General features: G+C 44.7%; 1 protein-coding gene across 1 annotated transcript in view; it reads right to left on the minus strand.

The window, feature by feature from the left end:
- Positions 1-19299, minus strand: part of TOP1 (DNA topoisomerase I) — a 77774-nt gene extending 58475 nt beyond the window's left edge. Inside the window, exons 1-2 of the mRNA XM_038750181.1 lie at positions 19113-19299; positions 18317-18341 (exon numbers count right to left, since the gene is read on the minus strand). Coding sequence (XP_038606109.1) covers positions 18317-18341; positions 19113-19145 — 58 coding nt within the window. The 5' untranslated portion in view covers positions 19146-19299. The remainder of the gene's footprint in view (positions 1-18316; positions 18342-19112) is intronic.
- Between the last annotated feature and the right edge of the window lie 326 nt (positions 19300-19625).

Here is a 19625-nt window from a genome sequence, read left to right on the forward strand (position 1 = left end):
CCACCAAGATGGGGATTACAGGGGCTGTTCACAAGCGGGTCTCAGCAGAATGGGGCCTGGCAAGCTGTTTCAGCAAGCTGTCTCCTTGCCACGGGAACAATTTCAGAAATACAAAGTCTGAATTCTACAGGGCGGTTATCTACCAGCGCCCTTTAGCCGGTTAGCCCTCATCTCCTTCTCCCAACCCTTTCCACACACAAATGCTCCCTATTCCTTGCTGCTCCTTTACTCCTATCATTCCTCTCTGGCCCTCTCATGGTAGTGATAATGACAGTGTTAATTCAAAGAGCTCAGGACAGAGTCAGGTGGCTCGGATCCTAATTGAGGCTGCGTGACTTGTCCGCCATGCAACCTTGGGCAAAGTCACTTGACCTCTTTGTGCCTCAGTCTTCTCAACATTAAAATGAGGGTGATATTTTCCCTCTCTGAGTCTTATTATTTCCCTCTCTCAGTGTCGTATGTGGAGCAAGGACTGTGTCCAATCTATTATATATCTGCCCCAGTGCTTAGTACAGTTGGGTACACAGTGAGTTCTTAACGAACACCATCATTATTATTACTTATTAAGCACGAGGGGCGGGGTAGTGAACACCTTGTGTGTGCACACGCGCACGTGCAAAAACAGACAAAGAAAATCACAGCAGAATGGGGAGACATAGAAGACCTGGGAGAGGGAAACAGGAGAAAAGTGGAGGAAGAGAAAGGAGTGGAGAAAGAAGTAGGTAAACATAGCAAAAGAGGTGGGTTTTGGAAAGGTGGTTGCTATTGGTGGGGCAAAGAGGGACAGATGGATGAAAATAAGGGAGAGACTCAATGAACACTGTCACAAGAATCATTCTGGCAGGCTTTTGGAGAGACAGAGTACGCAACTAAAATATTTTGAACAAGTATATGCCTCAGGTAGGCAGACATTGCTTTACACCCGAAAATAAAAACCATTCTAATTTAATAAATTAATTTCTTTGTGCCACTAGGATGAAACAAGCCATTTCTATTTTTAAAGGGCTTGAAGGGATGACTGACAGGATTCACAATTTACAAAGCAATTTCAAGGGTGGCTTCAGGACAAACTTGTCTTGTTTTAGAACTGGAGTTCAAGGGTAGCCACTGAGAAGTCACCAAAACAAAAAAAAAACCCTCACTGAAAACTTTTCTGCTGCTTGCTGGACTAGATAAATTCAATGTAAAACCATTTACTGTAATCCCAACTCACCCCCCGCCCCCCCCCACCCCCACACACACACTATGGAGCACAATAATCCTTGAAAACCACAGATCTAGAATAGTCTGACATTCAATCTGACCAAAGTCAAATTTTCCAAAAACTGAAAGTCTTGTAGACGGCAAAAATCAGGCTGACAGAAGTCATGGATCAAGTCCGTTAGACTTGATAGCTCAAGGGCTTTGACCACATATCTTACTTCTATTTGTATTCCCCCAAGGGCTTGGAACAGGACTCTGCATATAGAAAGCATCTGAATGCTCTTGGTGGAAGTAATTTTTCAGGAATACACTCAATTCTGCTAGAACATGGGTTTTCATAACACAGTCTGAACATGACAGTGGAAACTGGAGGAAGTTCTTCCTAACAAATGTCTGAGCATACACATGACTGACCTCAACTGCTTAATTAGTGGCATTTATTGAGCGCTTACTGTGTACAGAACACTGTACTAAGCACTTGGGAGAGCACAACTCAGCCCTGGTCGAGAGGCTCCCTGCCCACTAAGAGCTTACAGTGTAGAGGGGGAGACAGAGATTAATATAAATGCATTACAGATACGTTCTTCAGTGCTGTGGGGCTAGTCCTTGCATTTCACAACTTCATAGTATTTAATTCGGCAGAAGAACGAATAGCACATAAATTCTAGCACCACGAATGTTTTCCATTCCAAATTATCATTTATCTTCAAACCAGCTGCTCCTTAATCATTAATTACAATGACATTATCAACTCTGTTGTATTGTACTCTCCCAAGAGAGTAGTATGCGCTCTGCACACAGTAAGCGCTCAAGAAACACCAGTGATGATGATGAAATCAAGTATGATTGTCCTATAACCCAAAGGTTCTCTAAGATGACTTAACAGCAGAAATAAATTAATGCACTGGACAGTCAGAAAATTTGAGTTTTTAGGTGATACAATTACTCTATTTGGGATGTGTCACCCACTGTAGCTCTGACAGGAAACTCTGACTCTGTTGAAAACCAAATTTTTACATCCAACCACCCCCATGCCCACCACCCCCACCAATTACAGAACAGACCACCTTTCCTGAGCCATCTGTTTTCTGAGATGTACACTGAGTAGGAATAAATGGTGTCAATGCTTCCTCCCTATTATTAGAGTCAGAACACCCTGCATGAAGGAGAGAAGGGTGCAGAAGTGGGAATTCAGAGCCCCTAGCCCTGGCTAAATCTGGTTCAACATTTGAGCCATTTCCCGGCTGCAGGAAACGGAAAGCCCTTCAAAGAGTAGGGAGTGCTGGCTGCCCTTTACAATTCTTGGTTCCCTGACCTTGTAGCTCCTTCAAATAGGGAAGGAGCGATCCTCAACAGGCTGGCAGTTGCAGAAGCAAGTCAGACTCATCCTGGGTGATCTGAACTACTACTGAACTACTACTTCAAAGGAAGACCGGAATTATTTTCACTGGTTCATCTACTAAATAGGAAGGACTAAACGATGGGGATGGATCTAGTGGAGACACAGACTAACTGACTGCATTGGTCATTCACCCAAAACACGACAGGGTTCATACTCTCTCAAGCGCTTAATACAGAGATCTGCAAACAGTAAGCACTCAATAAATATGATCGAATGAATGAGCCGGAAGGCAGCACGCTGGAAAAGCATGGCAAGGAAGGGGCTGGGGCAGGGGGGTGTCTAAAAGGGTCAAACTGGCTGAGAGATGGGAGGGAGTTACCCCCCTATTTGTTTCCCGCTTCTGTTCAATCTGTTAGGCGAAAAAGTGATCTTGAGTTCCCTTTAAACTATTTGTAGACTTCAACTAGTAAGATAAAAATACGTGAAGTGGTGTGGTCTTTTGGATAGAGCATGGGCCTGGGAATCAGTAAAAACTGGGTTCCAATTCAAGCTCCACCACTGGTCTGTTGTGTGGCCTTGAGCAAGTCACTTCATCTCTCGGGGCCTGTTACCTGGTCTATAAAATGGAGATTGAAAGGGGAAGCCCCATGTGGGACACAGAGTCCAACTTTATATCAACCCCAGCACTTATAGTGCCTAGCACATAGTAAGTGCTTAGATATCACAGGAAATACACCTCTTAAATACCTCTTCATAAACCCTGTCTTTAAGAAACTGCTTCACCGAAGTGGCTATCCTCCAGAAATTCCTCTCCAGGTCAGGAACCATAAAGTAATCGGTTAGACATTAAAGCATAAATCCTTCCTGAGAAGATGTCTTTAGATAGTCAAGCTTCTGGCCAAAGAGATATTCTTGTTCCTCTAAAGTCAAGCTCTCCCTAGGTATGTCAGGGGAACTCTTCCCCTTTCCCCTCTTCTCAACTTCTCTCCTTGTCTCCACTTACAAATATTTAAGAATGAAAGTGCTGTCAGAGATACCTAGAGATCCTTCCCCAAAGTACTTGGGAATGCCATCCCCATTGGGAATGTCACCCCAACTGCACCCCAGAAATATTTAGCACAAGTCTGGTTCTGAGTAGACCACATAGGCCTTAAGAATCCTGACTTTCCAAACACAGTCTTCCGCCTCTCATCTGCTGTGTGACCTCGGGCAGGTTGCTTCACTTCTCTGGGCCTCAGTTACCTCATCTGTAAAATGGGGATTGAAACTGTGAGCCCCATGTGGGGCAGGGACTGTGTCCAACCCGATTTGCTTGTATCCACCCCAGTACCTAGTACAGAGCCTGGCACGTAGTAAGCCCGTAACGAATACCATAATTATTATTATCTCTGCCATGGCTCTTAGCACTTCTGAAAAACATCAGCTTTAAAGCACTAGTCAACTCGCCCCCTTCTACCTTACCTCGCTGCTCTACTACAACCCAGTCTACACAATTAGTCTAATGCCAACCTACTCACTGTACCTCAATCTTGCCTATCTCACCACCGACCGTCAACTCCCTCTGGCCTGGGACTCTTCCCCTTTTTATATTCCACAGATCACTCTCCCCATCTTCAAAGGCCCATCTCCTCCAAGAGGGCTTCCCTGACTAAGCCCTCATTTCTCCTACTCCCTCTCCCTTCCGTGTCAACTATGCAATGGACGCTGAACCCTTTAAGCACTTGATAGTCACGCTGTCACCAGTCCCACAGCACTGGATCCACAATTTCTTTTAATGTCCCTCTCCCTCTCTAGATTATAAACTCCTTGTGGGCAGGGAATGTGTCCACTGTGTTGTACTGTCCTCCCAAGCATTAGGGACAGTGTTCTGTACGCAGTAAGTGCTCAAATACTGTTGAATGATAGGATTTGGAACAATAATCCTGGGCCCCGGGCAAGGACATTTGGGGTTTGATTTAGAACCTTCGTTTTCCTGGCTCTGGAATTGGAACACTGAGAAACAAACAAACAAAAAATGTAAATCCAACAGAGGGGAAACCAGAATTCTCTTCTCTCCACATTAATGACTATTCAGAAGCACCATAATACATTTAATGGGTCAAAAGACCCTCTTAAAAATGAGTAGAATGAATCCCAATTTAACTTTAACGAGCGAGGAATAATAAGGTACCTGTGAATTTGGTATCTTAAGCCTTGCATTGCATTTCTAATGTTGATCCAAGAATCAATGGATTCCTGTTTCAGAACTGTCAACTTAATGTGAAAAGCCAACACTAATTACTGAATTCAAATCTTATCTTTCAAAATGATAGGTCTTGACAGCTCGCAGTTTTTTTTTTAATTTTCAGCACTCTGGAATCCGGATGTTCCTGGTACCAATTCTTGGTCTGTGGGGCACCTGGATTATTATTTTGTTACTCTGCATAGCTACACAATGTTAACTCAAGCTCATATGGGTTTTTTTTTTTCTTTCACAAAAGAGATCTACTTTCAGCCACATTTAAAATATCCCTCTGGGCATATGCAATTCAGTCATGCTCATTTTAAGCTGTTTAGGTCCAAATTCAAATACTGTTATCCAAACATTTAGGTTTGGAAGCATTAAAAAAGGCCACTCGTCTGGGTTATTTATTGAGGATTTGGCCCAGTACTAAGTGGTTAGGATATTCCACTAGAAGGAAGAGGTACATTCCCTAGCCCAAAGGACTTTATCATAGGGTAGGGGGGAGAGGGAAGAGTGACAGAAAAACTTTGTGGGATAAATGATAAAATAGGTAGTAGAACAGTATCAGGATAAAAGAGCTGAATAAGTGATCGAATATACATTAATAGCCAAGCGGAACTGGGACTGTGTCTAACCTGATTACCTTGCATACACCCCAGCTCTTAATATGGTGCCTGGCAAATAGTAAGTGCTTAACAATTACTAAAAACAATTACAACAATAATATTTAAGTGCTAGGCGTCGGTATGAATTTGGAGGCTGGAAAAAGTTAGTGAAAACTTTAATCAGGAGTTAAAACGCTTCGAAACTCAGAAATGGTTGACATATGAAACGCTTCTAGGTTTCTTTAAAATGTGATTTTTAAGCCTCTCTAAAATTTTGATATTTCTCACCAGCCTCGGACTGCCCAAAGACCTAGGCTGTTAAATTGTGAAGAGGTTACGGGAAAACCTGAAACCCACATGGTCCTTAAGGTCTGTCAATTTCAAAACCATATAAGTTGCTGTTTAAAATAATTACATTCTAAAAACATTTGTGAATTCTCCAGGAGTGTTAACTCCATAGAAAGATGGCTCCTTGGAGAAAATGATGTGTTCCCTGCCCACAATGAGTTTTGCTAACACTTCTCATGGGTGACATCTGCACCAGAAATATGGGTCTGGTGGAATGAGAGTTCCATGGCCATTCCGACAAACCCGGAATTCCATGAACGAGTTGTCCATTTCCAAAATTCGGAGCCTCGATTTTCCAAGTTTTAACCCTCGAGTGGAAAGTATTTGTACTCAAAATTTGAGAAAGTGTTGTCTAGGTAATAAGATTTTCCTACAGTGGAGCCCAATCAACAATTGTATTATGAAGTGAAGAAGAACAGCGCCTATCAACTGAGGAGGCAGCTTTAACCAGTTAAGCTTAAATTCCTTCCAGTCCACTTCGGAACCTAACGGCCACCCTCTAGAGCTGGTCCTGAGCCCTTGATGTCTGTCCTATATAGGACTCTAGTGCCAACCTACCTCTAATGGGTGGATTCAATCGTATGTCTTTCCTGAGCGCTTACAATGTGCGAGGCACAGTACTAAGCTCTTGAAAGAGTACAGTATAACAGAGTTGGTAGACACGTTCCCTGCCCACAGAGGGATTGATTCGGGAGGCCATGATGCTTAATCGTCTTTAACGTAATAAGAATAAAAAACCACCCAGAGCACAATTTCACCATTCCTAAAACCCACATGGAATTATGGCTCACTGCATCCACATCCATTATCTGCCTGCATTACATATCTGGGTGTTGAGAGCCGTCACCTGCATCCGGCACATTTGTGCATTCATTTGTCTTATCTCCCTCCACTTGACTGTAAACTGATAGGAATTATGTCTTGATTGCTATTGAATGCTCCAGCCCCCGGTACTACCAACTGTCTTCTCAATTGTATTAGAGTTTACGAGAAGACTTCCCGCTATGAAAAGCATGCGATCTATTGGGCTTAACTGGAACTGAAATGTAATATCTTCTACTCCGCTTCCTCACGAAGTGCACCTGGAATGGTAACCTCTTCAAATCCTAAGCCACTACTGAGAGAATGCTGATCAACTGCTGAATCTAGAGTGAAGACACTGATCTGCTTTCAAAGACTTACTGAAAAACAGAGCACCGGTACTCTGTAGCCAAGGAACTAAGCACAGGCCTAGGAGTTAGAGGACCTGCGTCCTAATCCCGGCTCCATCACTTGTCTGCTGTGTACCTTGGGCAAGTGGCTTAGCTTCTCTGTGCCTCAGTTACCTCACTTTTATCTCATTAGCTTGTATCTACCCCAGCACTTATGTCTTGGCACATACACTATTAACAAATACCATTTAAAAAAAAAATCCTCTTCTGAGGGGTGAAATAACTGCGGTGTTTGTTAAGCGCTTATTTTATGCCAAGTATTTTACTAAGTGCTGGAGTAGATACAAGATAATCAGGTCCCACATGGGTCTCAAGTCTAGAGAGGAGGAAGAACCAGAACTGAATCCCTATTTAGCATGAGGAAACTGAGGGACAGAGATCCCAGATCCTCTGGCTCCCAATTTCATGCTCTATCCTTTAGGCTACGCTGCTTCTCAATGTAAGATCACCTGGATGGGAAAAACTTTTCACTCCAGGTAATTTTGTGGGGGGGGGGGGGGGGGGGGAGGTCAGAATTCCCCACTGACTGTCCTCAGCATCATTAGCAACATGATTTTTACTAAGGCCCTTTTCACAGATCATCTGACACCTTTAACTCATTTTCTTCCACTGATCTAGCTTACACTAGCAAGAGCACAAACTGGATCAAATAGTCCCGTGAATACAAACATATTATACAGATACTCCCCCAATAATATTAATGATATTTATTAAGTGCTTACAAATGCTTATAAAGCATTACTCTAAGCACTGGGGTAGATACAAAGCAATCAGGTTGGACACAGGCTCTGTCTCACGTGGGGTTCACAGACAATCCCTATTTTTACAGATGAGGTAACTGAGGCCAAATATACTGAAATGGGAACTCTGTTGCTTTGTATTCTCCCAAGCACTTAATACAGTGCTCTGCCCATAGTTAGTGCTCAATAAGTATACTACTGAGTGGCTGAATGAATGGCTCCTGTAACGGTAGAGTTTTTCCAGCATGACATGAGCATAAGAATTTCAGTGAAACTTTGATGCAAAGCCTTCAGGATCATGGTCATCAATTAGGAATCAATTCTGAAAACAGGTGGAGTGGTATTTATTGAGTGCTTACTGTTTGCAGAGCACTTTACGAAGCAGTGTGAAGCAGCGTGGCACGGTGGAAAGAGCCCAGGCTTGGGAGTCAGAGGATGTGGGTTCTAATCCCAGCGCTGCCACTTCACTTCTCTGTGCCTCAGTTACCTCATCTGTAAACTGGGGATGAAGACTGTGATCCCTTGTGGCACAACCTGATTACCTTGTATCTACCGCAGTGCTTAGAATGGTGCTTGGAACAGTGCTTGGCTTAACAATTACCATAATTATTATCATCATTACCAAGCACTTGGGAGAATCCAATTCAGAGCAGTCACATTCACTGTAGACAACAAGCTTAAAGTTTACATGGGGAGACAGACAATAATATAAATGCTTGATTCTAGGGGCTATGTGGAGGCTGGATGAGAAGGCAGAATTAAATTTGGATTTTGGTGGGAGAAAGTAAAATGATTTTAAAAACCTTGAGCTCGTAGAGAAATTCAGAGTGTAGAGAACCACTTCACATCAGCATCACCAATGTAAGGCTCTCTCTCCCTTCTCAGCAGTGATGTATTACTCTTATTGTTACTGTTTCCCATACCAGCATGTCCAGGTACTGGCCTCCTAGATTTGGAGCCCCTTCAGGGGCAGGCATTGGGGGCAAGACAAGGAAACAGTTACTGAGAAACAGAGTCACACATTCTAAATGCTTAGCAAATGTCACCATAACTGCCCATTATTCATTTGTCTAATGGGGGAGAACGAGCGAGTATAAGAGGTATCAAATATTCTCTTTACCCATGCTAAGGGATTACGATGAAACACCAGGGAAGAAAGATAGTAATAAATAATATTTCACCCTTGTCTTCTAAAAAAGGGAATCATGTTATAGTACCAACTCACTTGGGATTCAGCGCATGCCGCTGCAACTGACAGCAGACACAAAAGCACTAACTATTTTGGACAGGGCATATGGACCAACAGAAATGCCTAATGTGGTAGAAACCTACAAAAAAAGCGAAAGGGCTGTCGTGACTCCAGAACACTGGAGAGGCTGGGAAATGAACATTCTGTACTCTGAAAAAGCAAACACTAAAAGTAACCTACAAAGTCCAATTAGCTTCTGAGATGAAGAACTAGGCCACGTGCTCACCTTGAATTTCTGAGATTTGTTAAATTCAAAGCTAAGTGTTAGAGCAAAATCTAGGAGGTCTGACTGAGGGCATTCAAAACCGATCGGCCAAATTAACTTTTGAAATCACCCATCTAAAGTGTCAAGATCTTATAAGACTAGACATTCCAGAAGCCCTTACAAAGACTGCCAACCCACACAGGCTCACAGTTTCCCCCAGCCACTCTCTCTCTCTCTAAGTTGTGGGGGGAACTGTGAGCCTATATGTGGGTATAAAATATTATTCAGGTATTTGTTTAGTGCTTACTATGTATCAAACACTGTTCTAAGTGTCGGGATAGATACAAACTAATTCAATCAGATACAGAGGGAGAACAGGCACTGAATCCCTATTTTTTTAAAAAACACAGAGAGGAGGAACTGAGGCATGGAAGTTAAGTGACTGGCCCAAGGTCACAGAGCAGGCAACTGACTGCTTAGAACACAAGTCCCCTGACCCCGAGGCCCGTACTCTTTCCATTAGATCACACAGCTTCTCCTGAATATAATACTATATAGTATATATTATGCACTCTCCCAAGGTGCTTTTCAGGTGATAAATGAAAAGATGGCACCTTTACTAAATACTTCAATAGGACATTCCAGCTCAGCAACCAGCAAATGATCCACTCAGAACATTCCTACTTAAAAAAATACCATTGATGATGATTTCCTGCACATCTTTGAAGGATTAATAGCAAGTGGGTATTTGCAAAGCTTTCAATGATTCTTTTAGGATCTTTCCTAAACCCACAAATTAAATCAGATGCCATCAAGTTCAAATTGAACAAATGCTTGCTAATCGGCTTGAAATATAAGGAGTTTGGCAACCTCCAAACAGGACTGTGCCACAAGCCCCACAGCCAACTCCCTGATAAAGCACACATGCTTTTTCTTCTAAAATTAAAAATCTCCCTTTCTACCCTACTCCCTTTTCCACTTCCTTAGTCTATCCTGGAATTGATGATTATTTCACACAAGACAGCAAACGGGTGTTGCAGTGCCTTCCTCTAAACTATAAGCTCATTAGTAATAATAATAATAAAAATAATAATAATTGTGGTATTTGTTAAGCACTTACTATGTGCCAGGCACTGTACTGGGGTGGATACAGGCTAATCAGGCAGGGAACTCTGTCATATTGTATTCTCTCAAGTGCTTTAGCACGGTTCTCTGCACACAGTAAGCACTCAAATACTACGGATTGATTCCCTGTGCCAACTATTTACCTCCAACAAGGATCAATTTAAACTTTCCCTCTCTGTTGCTCTTCTCGTTTCACATTTGAAGTCCAGGATACAGAGCTCCCTTTCAGCTATCATATATAAAAAAAAAACAAAAACACACAAGGGAAGCTACCTTACAGACAAAATACCTTCAACGTGCCTCTTCTCCACATCACACCAATTGCTTTTAACATTATCGAGAGGCTCCTCCAACCCCGCAAGTGCAATCACTTTCTACAATAATGCTTTGCTAAGTAAGAAAGTCAGATAGACAGGGACATAGGTTTACTGAGATGAACAAACTCTTCAATTCCCTAAATGAAAAAAAATAGTGAACTCATCATGGGCAGGGAACACATTTACCAACTCTGTTACACTGTACTCTTCCAAGCACTTAGTACAGTGCTATGCACACAGTAAGCACTCAATAAATACCATCGACTGATTGATAATACACAAACTAGATAGCCCTCGAGGACAACAACTGTTTTGAAAGCCTTGAACTTCACAGTTCCTCCCACAATGTTGTATTTCCAGCTGCTTAAACTGGGAGACCATCGCATGGAAGTGTTCAATTGCACATTTACTTAGAACAGAGATTGGCGGGGTACGGGTGGTCACGTGCCTATCTTTAATGTGGGCAGGGAACACGTCTGCCAACTCTGTTGGATAGTACTCTTCCCAGTGCTTAGTATAGTGCTCTGCACATAGTAAATGCTTAATAAATACCCCTGAGGATGACAATGATGAAGCTGAGATGGCACATACTGGTCTTCCAAAGGTGGGAGCCACACTCATGGTTCAGAATCAAATGTTTTAACTTCAGACACTGGTTCCACTACCAACATCCTAGCAATAAGGGGGAGAGGAAGAGGCCTGAGAGAAGGGGTGGGGGAGCTTTGCTTGTATTCACCCCAGCGCTTAGTACAGTGCCTTGCACATAAGAAGTGCTTAGCAAATACCACAATTATAATTATTAAACCAAAAGCGGCAGTACGACCCCAGAATCACCATCATTAATTGCATTTATTGAGCACTTCCTGTGCGCAGAGCACTACACTAAGTGCCTGGAAGAGTACTATACAACCAAGTTGGCAGACACGTTCTCTGCCCACAACAAGCTTACAGTCTAGAGGGGCAAGACAGACACTGTGGCAGCCAAAACAACTCTTGGATGCTTCTAAATCAGTGACAGCCACTAGCTTCATCTTCAATTCTTGAGAAGGATGCAGTCTCTCATCCAAACCACCCCTCAGTGGGGGAAAAAAAAAAAAAAGATGCTTTTCCTCTATTACATTTGGATTAAATGAAAATTTAAAAAATGGAACTCTACTTCTACCCTCTTGCGATTGTAATTCATCTAGTTGACAGGGCACTTCTCAACTAACTTTCCTTCATCAAAATCGAATAATATAAAGAATCACTTCATACTTCACTAAAATACAGCTACCTCTTGGGTGGAATATGACACTTGTTTTTAAATGACGCACAGGATACAGACCTTAAATAGAAAGAACACACTGTAATTACAAGTGGGGAAAACTGGTCGCAATGACTGGGTCAACAAACACTTCATTCCTTGCAAAGTGCCATCAAGACTTCGATAGAATCCCCCATTGAAAACAAGGAGCGCTGGATTATAGGAATGGGAAAAAAAAATCAGAAATCCTTGGTTCTCAAACAGGCATGAACACACTTTAACCAAATCACTAAATCTTTGTGACAAATCTCCCTAACTCTTACATGAAAATACTGGATTAGAAGTTCAGCCTGGCAAAGAGTCACTGAAATGAATTCCAAATAAATATTGGTTGCAGTCATTTCACTAATGTGTGCTACTTGGGGGAAGAGCGTGAAATGGTCAACTTTCTGAAGTCAGTTTTTCTGCTACAACACAATAATTTTGGTATTTGTTAAGCACTTACTATGTGTCAAGCACTGTTCTAAGCGGTAGGGTAACACTGGGGTCTAGTGGAAGAGCCTAGTGGGGAAGCAGTTTGGCCTGGTGGAAAGAGCCTGGCTAGCAGAGGACCAGAGCTGTAATCCTGACTCTGCCAGTTGTCTCTTGGGCGACCTTGGGCAAGTCACTTCTCTGTGCCTCTGTTCACTCATCGGCAGAATGGGGATCCAAAACTTGTTCTCCACCCTACTAGGATTAGCATCCCCATTTGGGACCTGATTATCTTATATCCACTTCAGCAATTAGTACAGTCACAAAGTAAATGCTTAAATACCACCATCATTACTTTCAGTATTGGGGTAGATACAAGTTTATCAGGCTGGACACAGTCCCTCTCCCAGAAGGGGCTCACAGCCTAAGTAGGATGCTGATCGGGTATCGATTCCTCACTCTACAGAGAAATTGAGTGACTTGCCCAAGGCAGGCAAGTGGGGGGAGCCAGAATGAGAACCCAGGTCTTCGGACTCCCCGGCCGGTGCGCTTTCCACTAGGCCTCCCAATGTGTCTTTGATTACATAATTTGGATTAAAGTCAATGGGAGCATCAGGAACCATTATTCTCATAATTCAATCTTGTTCCAGTTGAACACGATCCACAAGTTGGCTCAAGCAGAAGACTTAGTTGAGAGAACGTACATGGCACTTAAGGTGTGCTGCTGTAATGCTTCCCGGACTACTCTTTAATAAGGACTGTGTTTCTAGAACTTTACAGTATTTAATACAATCCAAAGACATAAAGGCAGGGGCGTTGAGCATTTTGCCTGCTACTGATAAACTTTCAAGAAGTTCATTCAGTTATCCTAGGGCTCATTTCCCTTCTTTATCCTCCATCCGTCTGTGATATAAGCATTGAACTCTTCACAGGCATTCTTAAAAAAGCCAAACAAAACCAACCCCAAAACCCCACAACTCCTCTAAGAAGCACTCTTCATTAATCCAATCATCTTTCCGGCCATGCCGCTTCAGTGTTCATATGCGTAACTGGTCCTTTATCTGTTACTTAGATAATAATAATAATAATAATGTTGGTATTTGTTAAGCACTTACTATGTGCCAAGCACTGTTCTAAGCGCTGGGGTACATACAAGGTAATCAGGTTGTCCCCCGTAGGGCTCACAGTCTTCATCTCCATTTTACAGATGAGGTAACAGACACAGAGAAGCGAAGTGACTTGCCCAAAGTCACACAGCTGACAAGCGGTGGAGCCGGGATTAGAACCCATGACTTCTGACTACCAAGCCTGGGCTCTTTCCACTAAGCCACGCTGCCTATTCCCAATTTGTGTCTATTATCTTGGACAGCAGAAACTAGATCTTACTTCTCTTAAATATTCCTTTAAGCGCTGAGCAGAGAGCTCCGCACAGTAGGAGTTCAATTCTGTTACTACTGACCTTCCTGCCCTTTAAAAAAAAAAAAGTCAGGTGGGAGACTTTAGCACTCTAGAAGAAAAAGTTGGGACCGGGGATGGACAAGAAAAATCAAAAGTTCAGATAAGTGAGGGAAAGAATTGAGGTTGGTTTCTGGGCTGTTATTTTGTTCAGTTATTCCAGTTTTCCCCGATCTGAACTAACCTCAATCTATTTATCGAGTGATCCTTTTGTGCAGAAGTCTGTACATGTAGCTCTTCTGCAATGTGGGGGATGCCTTCTAACAGAGCCCCACGTTAGAGCTAACTTGCGTCGTAGTACTCACTGTGTCTTTCACTCATACAACAACCCTCTATTCCAGAAACGCAGCACACTGACTCCAAGGAGGCTCACACTGTCAGGCGAAGGTTACCTAGCTCCTTAACATTCTAACCAAAACGCAGTGTGAAACCCCCCTTTTTGGTCGTATCTGAGTGTGCTCTCTACCTGCCTTCGGAAAATCAATCAGTCAGTTGTATTTGGGGGCTTACTGCATGCAGACCACAGAATTAATCGCTTGGGAGAGTACAATGCGACAGAGTTGGTAGACAAGTTCCCTGCCCACAATGAGCTTACAATCCAGAGATCTAAAGAATCGTGGGAAAATTAAGAACTAAAAATTAAATTTTTTAAATTTCAGCTCAGATGACCAGTTTTTCCACGATTGGGTACAAGGGGATTTTGAACTAAAAATACATAGGTTTTAATTGTAGGTGCTACCCTTATCCTGAATTACAACTAATCATCAAAAGGGGCTTTTTAAAGATATTTGTTAAGTGCTCAGTACATGCCAGGCACTGGATTAAGTGCTGGAGTAGATATAAGGCTGGACAGTCCATGCCCCACAGGAGGCTCAGTCTAAAGCCCCATGTTACGGATAAGGTTAGTTAAGTGCCTTGTCTAAGGTCACACAGCAGACACATGGCACAACCAGGATTAGAACCCAGGTCCTCTGACTCCCAGATTCCACGGTCTTTCCATTAGGCCATGCTGCGCTCCTATCCTCTATCTGAATCCTTTCGGGGTGTAAACAAAGATACTCTAAATATTTTACTCATCTGGTTACCTTTCATTTAAAACGTTCACTTTAAAATCTCTCCTTAAATAAATACCCAAAGGATCACAGTACTCTTGTTGCAATAAAAAGCAACGCTGCGGCCTAATACTCAAATGTTTCTGGATTGAGTGTTGTGTCCCAGATTCTCGCTGCAGGTTCTATCATTTCTTAGCTTTAAAAATGTGGTGGAAGAAAGAGGAGATGGATTTTTCAGAGAGCTGTGACCAAACAGTAGAGAGGCATAAAACCCTGTTAGCACCAGGAACAATTTAGATTTAATTCCCCCAATCCAAATATAATCCATTAAGCCAAGCAGGATCAAAACAACAAAGATGTTGAATCACGATCCCAACGCCATCACCGAGAACAAACACGTATGACGCTCAATATTCCACCTTGCTTTACCAGACAAAATGTTACTAAACAGGAGATATAAAAATGATGATACCATGCTGTCTCCCCAACACACCCAAGGAAAGAAGGCTTCCTGAAGCAAGGATACGATCAGTAGGGATACCTACTGTTACACGGTACTCTCCTGAACGCTTCGTACTCTGTGCACTACAGACATTCAATAAATACCACTGAATTGGTTCTATTCAGAGTGCCAAGCACTGAGAAAGTCTTTGAGTAACTACAAATGTAATCAGAGGAGAGACAGTCTGTTTAGAGTACCCAATTGCAGACGCAGGGAAAGCAGCAGCATTCCCATTTTACAAAGTGAGGGGATCGAGGAATGGAGAGGTTAAGTGACTCGCCCAAGGTCGAACACCAGGCCAGTGGCAGAGCCGGGACCCGTACCTAGGTTTCCTGGATCCCAGACCCATACTGTCGTCTGGGCCAAACTGCCTCTGTAAGAACGAGAATGATCCAAGAGCAATAGCCTTCAAAACTATCCTGAACAGCATGTCTGGAGAAACCCCGTGCCAAGAGGAGAGTTCACACCATACAACTCTGTCAGATAACTTGCCAGCATCTGATGATTCCCCAAAAGCCTCTCTACGGAGAGAGGAAAATGTCTTTCGTAATGCCTTCAGTGCATATTATTTTAAAATATGTTCTATGAAATGGGAATGACCTGGTAATTCCCCGATTTAACACAGCCTTTCAAACAATTGTGAGAAAAGGCCAGACAGAGAAAGAGGTGTTGGTTCCAAACCCAACGATGCAAATAAAATTCTGGCTTAGATCTTACCGGGGTATGAAAGTTCAAATGTAGTGGACTGCACGGATTTGCTGAAAGCCCCATGTCCATTTCTAACAGATCACTGATTAACTCCGCTAACACAGAGTTCGATATTAAAACATTTTGCACAAAAAACTTAGTGTAACATTGTTTCGGGATAACATCAGCTCAGAAGAGATTAATTCCTGTCTTCCTAGGTAGATTCTGGTTAACGCCAACAGGTGAGCCACATCCTACAGCCTCTGCGTGAATCCCACATCACGAGATCTTTGTAATGGGACCGAGAGGGTGGGGAGGAGGTGGAGGTGTCCCGGCTAAAATGACACTCAGAAGGGCAGCAGCGGTCGCAGACACTATTGAATATGATGTTCACCAACCCCCTCCACCGCCTTAAATTTTCAATTAGGCATGTGTCTCCCTCCCTCTGGGCTAATGACAGTGACGCATGAATAGATGCCTCCTAATGGTTGTGAAAACCAGTTCTCAGCATTGTTACCAACCCTATTTCAGCTGGCTTCAAGGAGGAAGGGTTGGAACGAGTTACCCTCTTTGGATTTGAAGTTCTGGGGAGGGATGGATGAAAGGAATATGTTTTCTTCAGGCAAGAACCCCAGCCCTTTCTTAGAAAAACAAGACAAGAACTCGGTAACCGCAGACGTTGTTCATTTCTGACATTCCCTTTTGGGGAGAAAAAGTGGCTAGCAGTCTCTCCCTGGGGCAATCAACTTCAACCTGCTATTTCACTCCACTGCAGCATAATACTGCTGAAAACGAAGGATGCCGAGATCATACACTGCCTATTAGAGCCCCAGAAACTCCATTCAACCACTTCCACTGGATGGGTTCCCAGATCTCAGGCCCAGATGAGCAGGGCCCTGAGCTGACAACAGTAACTGAGGAAAATGGGAAGGAATTCCCAACGCACCATGTAGGCTCTTGAGGGAAGTCTTCTACACCAATGGAGAAGGCTAGAACGAGCCTACTACCTGTGAGTTCCCCTGTTGAGCTGAGTAGAAAGAGTATACGGCACAATGCAGAACTTCCAGAAAAGTTTAAGGAAAGACATGAAGAATTCAAGGCAACAGGCGTTGTTTCAACTCCCAAAATACTGCTGCTGTTCTAAAATCCTAGTGAGAAACCAAAGGTAACCAAACAGAAATGACACAACAGGCCTAGGGACTCTAAAGACGGGGATCAAGGGGTTTTCCCTTCATTTCCTTCTGACCGGGGATAAAGAAATAGGTCTTTCCTTGTTGGGGCAGGCATTCTCCCACTCTGAAATGGGGCTCAGAACCCCTCTTCACTGTCAAGTTCACCACACCGCTTCTTGGGGGAACTTCCACCACCATAAAGATAAGCGTATCAACTATCCACAAGCTTGAGGTCGCTTTTTTTTCTTGAAAAAAAAAGTCACCCATACATACCGTCACGTCCTAAAAATTACAAAGCAAATTCTAAATTCCGTCCCCGACTGCACTCCTAAACCCTGCGAACAAAACAGTTACGAACTTCTGGGGGGAAAGGAGGCCACATCTGCCGAAAAACGCCCCGCGCCTGATAGCAAAAACCGGGTTTTTTAATTAAAGAAACAAAAATTAAAGGGCCCCCGCAAAGGGTGGGTGTAAGATGGGTAACCATTTCCTTCGATAGGGGGTTTTAAAAACCGTGGCTCCTGCAGAAATAAAGCAACAGTTGCAGAAAGCGGTCTTTCATTTTGGAGGGCTGCTTCTATTTCTAAGGGCGGACAATACAATGAAAGGTGAAGGGTTTTGTCATGGGTTGGGGGGTGGGTTTTTTTTTTTTTCTCTTCAATCTTTCGGTTTTCTTTTGGACGGGGAGGGGGCACGACGACTTATTGGGCTCTTCCTCCTTGGCAGGCCTCTTTGGGCAGCCCCAGCCTGGAGGCTTTAGGAGGGAGAGAAAGACAGACCCTGAAAAGGAGAGGAGAAAAAGAAAATGGCGCAGAGACTAAGTCCCGACTGTCGACAAGGCCACTTTCCCGGGGGGAATCCGGGCCCTCCTGGATTCCCAGCAGCCGGTCCTTTGGCGATCGGGGGTCTCCGTTGTCCCCTCTCGGGGGGGCTGGGGTCTTTGGGGGGCTCAGCCCCCCGAAACCCGGCCATCGGGGCGGCTCCGTGGGAACAATGGGGCCGGTGAGCGGGGAGCCGGGACTTAGTCTCTGGGACGCCATGTCTGTCCTTTCCCAATCCTCGGCCCGAGGCGGGTGGGGAAAACCGGGAAAAAGGGGGGGACAAGGAGGAACAGATCCCCCCCCACCCTCCGGGAAAGGGTGTGGGGGGGGGCGAGCTGACTTACCATTCGCTCGGAAATCCGCATCGATCTGCGGGAAGAGGAAATAAAATAGCCGATAAATAAAAACCACCGGGGAGGCAAAATACAAAATCGGGGTCCCCAACTTCTAATCACCCTCATCCTGGGTTGGGGGGTGGGGGAAGGGACCCCCCCCCCATTCTGGGAAATTGGGGACACACCGGGGGGGACGATTTTTCGCCTCCCAAACTTTCTTTTTTTGGCATTTTCATCTCATCCTGCCCCCCACCCCCTAAAAAGGCCCTGGGGTTGGGGGGCGACGGCTGACACCCCCTCTTCCCCCCTGATCCCCTTCAAAGGCCTTGGGGCAGAAGGCGGGGTGCTTAGCACATAGTGGGCGCTTAATACCATGATTATTATTTTTATCGTTATTATGATTACACCCCTCTTCTCGTGGGGAGGGTGCTGTGGAAATTTCTGAGAAAGGCCTGTCACTGAACAGCATCCTCCCTCCCTTAAAATATGACAAAAATGGACAAGGTGATTTAATCCAGATGGGGGAATTGGGGGGGGGGGCTTGGGCCTGGGGGAATAGGGGCTGGATTAGGGAAAAGGGGCTGGATTTGGGGGTGGCCTGGGGAAAATGGGGCTGGATTTGGGGGTGGCCTGGGGAAAAGGGGGCTGGATTTGGGGGTGGCCTGGGGAAAATGGAGCTGGATTTGGGGGTGGCCTGGGGAAAATGGAGCTGGATTTGGGGGTGGCCTGGGGAAATTGGGGCTGGATTTTGGAGAGGGGCCTTAGGAGGCCGGGAATTGTGGAAGCTGGGGGGTAGGGGGCTTACCTGGGAATCGTTATACAGCTGATCTCCGCTCATCCTGGTCCCGATCGGGAGGCGAAGCCGGTGGAGGAGAGGAAGGGAAATGGAGGCGATCGGCTGGGCCCCGGGCAGGAGAAGCAGCGGCGGCGGCGGCCCCGAGAGACGGAGCCAGAGAGAGCCCCGCAGCACTTGTGTAACAGACTAAGTTCGCATTTCCGCCCACTGCGCACGCGCGGCGGCTTTTAAACGGGCAGGGGAGGGGCGCCGGCGGAGAGGGAGAAAGGAACGAGGCGCTAAAGAGGAGCCGGCTCCGAATGGCCGGCGTGATTTGCATAGAAGGCCACGCCCCGGGGGTCCTAATTTGCATAAGGACGGCCCTCCCGTCCAATCCCCTTCGTCCCCGGCGCGCAGAAAAAAAAAGAAGAGTTCCCTCTCCACTGCGCAGGCGCTGTCGAGATCGCGCCCCCCCACCCCCCCGGCCTCCGCGGCCACGTGGTGGGCCTTTAAAGCCACGCGTCTGTCTGGACTTCGGCTTGC

The sequence above is a fragment of the Tachyglossus aculeatus genome, chromosome 8 (assembly GCF_015852505.1).
Source record: "Tachyglossus aculeatus isolate mTacAcu1 chromosome 8, mTacAcu1.pri, whole genome shotgun sequence".
Classification (NCBI taxonomy): Eukaryota; Metazoa; Chordata; class Mammalia; order Monotremata; family Tachyglossidae; genus Tachyglossus; species Tachyglossus aculeatus.